This window comes from Megalops cyprinoides, chromosome 20, assembly GCF_013368585.1.
Source record: "Megalops cyprinoides isolate fMegCyp1 chromosome 20, fMegCyp1.pri, whole genome shotgun sequence".
Lineage (NCBI taxonomy): Eukaryota > Metazoa > Chordata > Actinopteri > Elopiformes > Megalopidae > Megalops > Megalops cyprinoides.
Genome location: NC_050602.1, coordinates 23,138,480 through 23,147,078, shown reverse-complemented (window position 1 = coordinate 23,147,078; position 8,599 = coordinate 23,138,480). Strand labels below are relative to the sequence as shown.

Here is an 8,599-nt window from a genome sequence, read left to right as displayed (position 1 = left end):
GTCTTCTTGATTGGGCATTGTTGTGCATCGCAAGCTACTCTGTTAGGTTCCCTAAGTAACGCTAAGGGTTTGCAGCAGATAAAATGTTGGTTTCGAAATGACCGCATATATCGGGTTTACAAACAATCGTAAAACAGTCTTGGTAGCAACGTTTCGACTCAAGCAATGACATAATTCGTAGCAAGGAGGTCAGATTGCTGTAAATGTTTAGTTCGCTAGCTGAATTGCTTATCAGCCTTGAAGTAATGGACTGTATTAGCCAGTAGCACTCTTCATTTGCTGTTGGTCAAAACAGCGTTCGCTTCTCGGCGTTGTCCCTATTTCTAGCTAGATAGTTACTTTTGATTTTATTTAATACCACAAACTGGTGTGTTGATGCTAGCTACTACTCCTTGTCTTTGTCGCTGTAAAACTACACAACTGTTGAGGATTACTAGACCTTGATAAAGTTGTGATTGTTCAGTCTGAACCAATTAGTCATTTGCTAACTCTGCAGACGTTGCGACTGCAACTATTGCCCTCATGCAGGTCCCGTTGACGCCTCATGATGTTGCAAGAAGATGCTGCAGAACTCCAGTGCTGTATCACTGTGGAGCGCCTGAATGCGTCCGGACAGGCCACCAAACGCCAAGTCATTCGCCGAGCTGCAGTGACGCTGGGGCGCAATGAATTTCAGGAGATTGTCCTCCGCGTCCACGATGGCAAAGTGCCTCAGTCCTTCACGCTCCGTGAATTTCAGCTCTTCACCCGCTTCTGTCGTGACGGCAAGAGCACTGTGAAACTGCTCCCGGACAACATCCAGGTGCTTATCTCCGACTGTCCGCCAGACCGCTTGCGCATGTTCCTCAAGACCCTGAGCATTAAGCATCAGGCCTGGCAGACGAGCAAACCCGTGGGAGAACGGACCAAGCTCCTCGCCGGGCTACCGCGCAGTTTCGAGACGATCAGCCCCCTGCAACAGAAGGATGTGCAGAAAGCAAACGAGCTCCGAAGCAAAGTGAACGCGCCGCCACCTGCCAAAGGCCTGACGAACAGAAATGGGAACACAACCGTTGGCCAGCAGGTGAAAAGACAAAGACCGGATTCCACCGAGAGCAGCCCGGTGAGTCATCGATCCTCACAAAGTCACCTACCAGGAGTCCAGAATACTGGTAGAATTAAGCCAATACATTCATTTTAATAATTTAATAACGATGATGACGTTATTACCTGTGGCTCCACAGATTGATGGGCTTGTCTCTGGTCTGTTCTAGGTAAAGGCACTCCACCCTGCCAAGAAGCCGACTTTGTCCTTGCCTGTGACAAGGAAGCTGTCCAAAGAGCAGGCAATGGTCCTAAGTGCTGTCCTAAGTGGGAAGAACATCTTCTTCACTGGAAGTGCTGGTAATAAATACAGTCCCTGTAAATATGTCCTTGTTCCTCGTTAAACCCTTCAGCAATCCCAGTGCTTTGCCCTCTGCTGTAAAAGCTGACATAGGACATCTTGCTTTCCTCTTTCCATATTGCTCACAGTCCCAAGTGATGTATCTGGCCCAGGAGATAAAGGAGAAACACAACTTAGTAGTAACGTTTTTCCTTTTATTTAGGTACCGGCAAATCCTTTTTGCTAAAAAGGATTGTGGGATCTCTGCCTCCCAAAAGCACCTACGCCACGGCCAGCACAGGTGTGGCGGCCTGCCACATCGGAGGCACCACTCTGCATAACTTTGCAGGTAAGAAAGTACAGGTAAAGCACAAAGGCCCATTACAACACAGATATCTCTACAGGGATTTGCAGGGGTACACCTAAACGAGCATGACTACAGTAAGGTTTGTATGTAGTTAGGCTTCATTGGAGCAGGCCAAAATTTGTTTTTTTTTTGTACTGTCCTGAGCATAATTCAAAATCCAAAATTGGATTCATGTTTGTATATTTTCTCTGTTTGAAATAAAATGACATGACTGGAAATATCTCTTTTTTTGACCTCTGTTCAAATATCAATAACAGTTTTTTGAAATCAAGAGTAATGAATGATAACCCCTCCTTCCAGTGATGGAATAGCTTTCCCTGAGATGTGACTTCAGACACCTTTCTTTATTTCTATTTATTTCAGTTCATTATTTATGGCTGTCACGCACTTTGCTTAAAAAGGTGTAAACAATGCATGCCTGAGCAAGGTCTAGGCTTGGGCATCAGTCCATGGCTGAAACATCAAATATACAGAAAATCTATTATGTTGTTTTTTTTTAATTGGAAGCCAAATTAGTATATGGTCTTTTCTTCTGTTTTTTGAACTTGAGGTCTTCCAACGAGGCCAGCTTCTACAATTATACCTAGAGTGAGCACCACCATTGAATTGCATCAAACGGGTGCATTTCAAGTTTCCTTGTAATTTGGTTTTGCCACTTAAAACCAGACATTGCTGTTCTTTTACTTTCTGTCAACAGAGAAAATGAATGAATCCAACTGGGCTGGCATAACAAAAATTCTTGATTTACAAGACAAATGAACACTGGATGTTTGGTAAACCAACAATAACAAAAAAGCTGGCATTTAAAACCAGACGTTCTTGTTCTTTTTACTTTAGGCCAGTGGAGAATTAATGATTCCTACAGGGTTTACATAACAAAGAAGTTCTGATTTACAAAAAAAAGGGTATAACTGATTCAGTAGTGTTTTTTGCTCTGTGACAGTTTGGTACGATGCACCTGTTCCCTGACAGTTACCATGTTCCCCCTCGGTTCTGTTAGGAATCGGGTCGGGCTCGGCTCCTCTGGAGCAATGCCTGGAGCTGGCCCGGCGACCCGGGGTTCTGCAGCACTGGACCAGCTGCCGGCACCTCATTATCGACGAGATCTCCATGGTGGAGGCCCAGTTCTTTGACAAGCTGGAGACCATTGCCAGGTAACCCAGTGGAAACACTCTCCATCTTCCACCCCCGACTGAAGTGTCTCTTCTCCCCTACTGAATCACACCCTGAATCTTTCATTTTTATGTTGCTAAAGGGTGGTGTTGCACTTGCTGAAATTTATTTTAGAACAGCTATTTACAGTGGCACTGGTCATTAAAGCACTGTGTGATGGGGTGACACATTCAGTTCAGATGCGGTCTGTTATGTTTCTGCGTGAGCAGTGCCAGTATGTTTGTTCAATTGTCTCTCTTAGGTCTTTTATACTTTTGCTTTGTATGTTGTCTGGGTAAGAGAATCTCCCAAGTGACTCATTGTAGATGATCTCTCTCTCTCACTATTGTAAAAATGAAGGTGAGCATTTCTCAACTGTGCATTCTGATCTGATATCATGGAAACGATCTGACCTTGTTTAACTGTAGCTCTTTTATTTCAGGTCCATCAGGAGGTCCACAGAACCCTTTGGGGGCATTCAGCTAATAGTCTGTGGAGACTTCCTCCAGCTGCCCCCGGTCACCAAGGGCAAGGAAAGGCCCAACTTCTGCTTCCAGGTAAAGGCTCACAGAGGCTCACTAAGGCCAATAAAGGAGGGATCCATCTGTTTACTATGTGATGTGAACTGAGGAGTTCAGCAGAAGGGAAGAGCCTTAATGGTGTGACGTCACTTGAACTGAGAAGTCCATTTTTTCCACCTGCTGTGGCTGGTGGAATGATGTTAGGGGGTGTTGGGCTGGGTGTGTCTAAAATAGGTTAACATGGTAATTTGATGCACTTATTTTCCTTGACCGGAACAAAAGGAGAGGTGAATATCATCATAAGTAAGAGTAAGGCTAAAATGTTTCAGTGCCTCACATTATTCCCTGATGTATCTGCATATCATTAGGCGAAAAGCTGGAGGAAGTGCATCCATGTGAACCTGGAGCTGACAGATGTGCGCAGACAGACAGACCAGGGCTTCATCTCTCTGCTGCAGGCAGTAAGGGTGGGCAGGTATGTGTGGAGTGCGGTCATATGACTCTGAACCAACGATCACATGGGGCTTTGGGGCATCTTGGTCGGCGAGAGGAGAATGCATATTATGTAAGAGGACAAAGTAAACGTGAGTCCGTGTTTTGTGCTCTGGTGTGTGCGTGTGGGTGTGTGCGTGTGGGTGGGTGGTATTGCCAATAGCAATGGTAGTTTGATTAATCAAACCTTTTAAATTCGTTCATAATATTAAATTGGTGTTTCAGATGATATTCAAATGCTGTTTGTTTGCTTTTTAGAAAAGCTAGATTGGATTCGTTAGTTTGCAGTATGGAAATCTGTGTTGAATCTGACGTTTTGGCTCAGATGAGCGTTGCAATCGACCTTAGATGGTAAGAAAGTAACGAGGTGCGCTGAGTATGTACCTTATTACTTCTGACGCTCGTAACTGTAGTTTCTAACCGAGAGCCACAAAGCAGAACCCCCACCAGCAAAGACATGTTCCCTCTAACACTGACCACCCCCCCCCCAACCTCCCAGAGTCACAGAAGAAGTAACTGCCCAGCTGCTGAAGAGTGCCTATCACAGAATCGAGAGGAACGGTATCCTAGCAACCAGGCTGTGCACTCACAAAGACGACGTGGAACTGACCAATGAGAACAAGCTCCAGCAGCTGCCAGGTCTGTGTGTGTGTGTGTGTGTGTGTGTGTGTGGTTCCCCCCAGTACACCCCCAGCTGTGCAGGCCTGAACCCCCATCTAGGGGTGTTGATGGCTGGCACAGTGTCCTCTCCCATTTCAGTGTCAGTCCTGACTACTTTTTATTTCCTTTCATGGATGTGGCACGTATGCTGTGGACCCTGTGGATGTTCACAGCAAAATTTCTTCAAAAATTATTAGAACTGAGTTTCGTGCTTGCCACCTGGTCCTCCATTGTTGCCCAGCCCAGTTGGGCTTGTGTCTAATTGGATACAGTTTCAATTACCTCCATCCTAGAAGTCTCCTTCTAACTCTTTCAATTTCCTCACCCTGTTGGTGGCACTCTAAAAACAGAGTACAATTTGACAGTCATTCTTGTTACCAGATGGTTTTTGGTTTGACATGGGCCTACCTGTTTGATCACCTAAAGTTTTCGGCATGTATTGTGTCAGCCAACAGCGTGACACTGTAGTTTTCCAGGTCTGACTGACCTCGCTGTAACCGGTTAGAAGCAGTTTGACCCGGTCTTTGGCCAGCGCTGACTGATTTTCTGTGCTCTCTCAGGAGCAGTACGTGTGTTTGAGGCTGTGGACAGTGACCCTCAGCTTGTCAAGACCATCGACGCCCAGAGTCCTGTGGGTCGGCTGCTGCAGCTCAAAGTGGGAGCCCAGGTGAGGTCTCACGGCCACACGCTTTACCTGCAGCGCTTTACCTTTGTGAACCAGCAGAGGCCTAACTGGATGTGCTCTCTCCTGACCAGGTGATGCTGACGAAGAATCTGAACGTGGAGAGAGGCCTGGTCAATGGGGCCAGGGGCGTGGTAGTGTCCTTCCAGCCTGGGAATAAAGGTGTGTCTGCTAAAGAGCAATGATGCGTGATCCAGAGAGTAGGAGAAAGCTGTAAAATGCGCCACTGCACGGCTCTGTATCACCAAGGCCTGGTGAGGAATCCATAGGATGAAAAGAACAGCAGAGGGCCCGTTTCCTTTTCTCGTCACATTTCGGGTGGCAGTGCAGTGTAGTGGTCAGGAGCAGGGCTTGTAACCGAAAGGTTGCTTATTTGATTCCCCGCCGGGGCACTGCTGCTGTACCCTTGGGCGAGGTACTAAACCCAGAGCTGTCTCTGTAAATATCCAGCTGTATAAATGGATAACATGTAAAAACTGTAACCTATGGAAGTCGCTCTGGATAAGAACATCTGCTGAATGACAATAATGTAATGTAATTTCTGTATGTGAGTGAAACATCTATGTTTGCTCTGACCTGTGACCCCACCCTCCTCTTCCTCGTCAGGGTTGCCATGCGTGCGTTTCCTGTGTGGAGTGACTGAGGTGATGAAGCCGGAGCGCTGGATGTCCAAGGCGAACGGGGGGCTGTACCTGACCCGACAGCAGCTGCCACTCAAACTGGCCTGGGCCATCTCCATCCACAAGAGCCAGGTGAGCCCTGTCCCTCCACATCCCGGTCTCCTCCCGGGGTGGGGTCTGAGCTGCACTTTCTGACCTGTAACCACAACAAAACCAGCGTGATTTCAACCAGTCAGGAGCCAAAGGTGGCAAGCAAAGCATGATTGGTCCTATTTTGGATGGAGTAAGTAGAAGCATCCAGCCACAGTGCATGATACTTTGTTTTCATAAACACTTATGTGTAATTGCAGTCAGTTACCCGCCACTGAGATGCTGAAGCAGAATTTACAGTTTCCTGTATAATGTGTTATACAGTACCTTGCAAAAGGGTATGGGTTCATGCATTTCCAGGAAAACTCCTTTTGATTACTCACATTTCCAGTAAATGCGGCTTTTTAGCCGCTTAGATGTGTCTCTGCAGAGCTGTGACACCCACACTCCTTCCAGATAAGCCTGACAGAGATCCCCACCATACGGTATGCACCGTGCAGACGCTTGCATCTGTGTGGGTGGTTAGGCAAATGCTCTGGCATCTCAGAATAATTGAGGTTGTTGGCATTCCGCCACGGGTGTCCTTGGTCAGTACGTGATGTGACCTTTCTTTGGCAGCGCTGCCCCTAATTAAAGAGAGAAGCTCAGGGCGCTGGCCTCTGCCCCTCGGATTCTGACACTGTGAGGAGTTTGGCAGTACCAGAGTCTGAGTCACAGGACTGTACTGCTGGATACACCCCCCCCCCACCCCACAACTTCTAAGTAATTACCCATTTAAAAAAGGATTTGCTGTTTCGAACAAACCTAAATCGGCGCTTTTTTAATGTATATGGTACTGACACAGCATTCTGAAGCTTTAATGGGTGATTATTTATGGGATTGTGTTTTGTATTCATTAACATGCGGATTCAGTCTGCCTTTATACAGAATGTGTTTCAAGCTATTCATTTGCCAGTGGGGCCTCAGCCCTCTCCTTAGTACACTGCTGAAAAGTGGGAGCGACTCAAGTGAGTCTTAGAATGTCATACAAAAATGGAAATGCAGCAAAAATTTCCATAAAAACGTCCATTCTGCATTTTGCAGTCTTCATCACTTTGTCAAATCTACAGGTCTGGTAGTTAGAACGAGTGATCATTTGTCCTAGTTGTCGTCTGGACCTTCCTCCTCGGTGCTTCTGGTGATTGGATCATGACGTGACTGTCTCTCTGTCTCTGTCTCTCTGTCTCTCTGTCTCTCTGTCTCTCTGTCTCTCTGTCTCTCTGTCTCTCTGTCTCTGTCTCTCTGTCTCTCTGTGTCTCTGTGTCTCTGTGTCTCTGTGTCTCTGTGTCTCTGTGTCTCTGTGTCTCTGTGTCTCTGTGTCTCTGTGCGTGTGCGTGCGCGTTTGTGTGTGTGTGTGTTGCAGGGCATGACTCTGGACTGCGTGGAGATCTCCCTGGCCCGGGTGTTTGAGAGTGGGCAGGCCTACGTGGCACTGTCCCGGGCCCGCAGCCTGCAGGGACTGCGTGTGATGGACTTTGACCCCCAGGTGGTGCGGGCCGACCCAGAGGTGCTGCTCTTCTATAAGCGGCTTCGGAAGGAGAGGCTGCTGATGCAGGTGAGTGACCCCCACGCCCCCCCACTACACCCACCTCACACCCCTGCCCCACCCTACGCCCCTACCCCACTCTGCTGCTGAGTGTCATTGATTGAAACCATAATAATTCTGAGTCACTGCATCACCCAGAAAACTCTCCATAATGGGTTTAGTAAGCAGTGCCTCCTCTAAGTACGGCATCAGACCCCTGAGAGCTGTGCAGTGTCATTTCAGGTAGTGCTGTTTACACTTAAGATCCTCTTCACGAGTAGTTTAAAGGGCTGGTTCTCACAGTCCCTGAGCTTCCATCTGAAACAGGGAGCACAATTCGGCATGTAATGGAGCTTCGTGCTAAATATGGATGCCTGTATATGTGTGAGGTCCATTATTGTGCATGCGTATGTGCGGGGGCGCGTGTGTGTGTGGTTTTGTGTGTCTCTGTCTCTGTCTGTGTGTCTCTGTCTGTGTCTCTGTCTCTGTCTGTGTGTGTCTCTGTCTGTGTCTCTGTCTCTGTGTCTCTGTCTGTGTCTGTGTGTCTCTGTCTGTGTCTCTGTCTCTGTCTGTGTGTGTCTCTGTCTGTGTGTGTCTCTGTCTGTGTCTCTGTCTCTGTCTGTGTGTGTCTCTGTCTGTGTGTGTCTCTGTCTGTGTGTGTCTCTGTCTGTGTGTGTCTCTGTCTGTGTCTGTCTCTGTCTGTGTCTGTCTCGGCAGCATGTCCTCTCTCTCGTTGCAGGCATCGATGGACGAGTTTGTGAGCAGAGGGAACAAAGAGAATGAAGGCCTGTGAGGAGGCTGCGGCTGGACCGCCCGTTCTGTATGCACTGTGTGCATGAGTGTGTCCACACCTCATTTTCTCTCGCTGTAGCGTTTTATTCATCATACCCATGTTTATTTAAATTTTAAAACTCTGTGCTCTTGTTTCTCTCAGTGAAACAAGAGCAATACATATCATTATGTCTGTGTATGGAATGAATACCTGCATGACCATTTTAACTGCTGAGATACCACTGGTATTGTCATTTTTTAACTGGAATTGGTTATTCCCGTGAGTGAATGATTCCCATTGTAATTTAGCATTTTGC

The 8,599-nt window shown here is 47.2% G+C and overlaps 1 protein-coding gene across 1 annotated transcript; it reads left to right on the top strand.

Annotated features, from left to right (window-relative positions):
* The first annotated feature begins 544 nt into the window (after window positions 1-544).
* pif1 (PIF1 5'-to-3' DNA helicase homolog (S. cerevisiae)) lies at window positions 545-8,304 on the top strand. Its single transcript, XM_036553882.1, has 12 exons — window positions 545-1,102; window positions 1,254-1,383; window positions 1,587-1,712; window positions 2,731-2,884; window positions 3,325-3,439; window positions 3,772-3,878; window positions 4,395-4,534; window positions 5,116-5,222; window positions 5,312-5,399; window positions 5,844-5,989; window positions 7,350-7,541; window positions 8,251-8,304. Exons 1-12 carry the CDS (start codon window positions 545-547, stop codon window positions 8,302-8,304), a joined length of 1,917 nt encoding a protein of 638 aa, XP_036409775.1.
* The last annotated feature ends 295 nt before the right edge of the window (window positions 8,305-8,599 follow it).

What these genes read in the sequence shown, in the direction of transcription:
- pif1 (XM_036553882.1), top strand. Translation starts at nt 545, where the DNA reads ATGATGTTGCAAGAAGATGCTGCAGAACTCCAGTGCTGTATCACTGTG. An exon ending in CAGGCAGTAAGGGTGGGCAG is followed by an intron (nt 3,879 to 4,394) that starts GTATGTGTGGAG and finishes CCAACCTCCCAG; the next exon opens with AGTCACAGAAGAAGTAACTG. An exon ending in CTTCCAGCCTGGGAATAAAG is followed by an intron (nt 5,400 to 5,843) that starts GTGTGTCTGCTA and finishes CTTCCTCGTCAG; the next exon opens with GGTTGCCATGCGTGCGTTTC.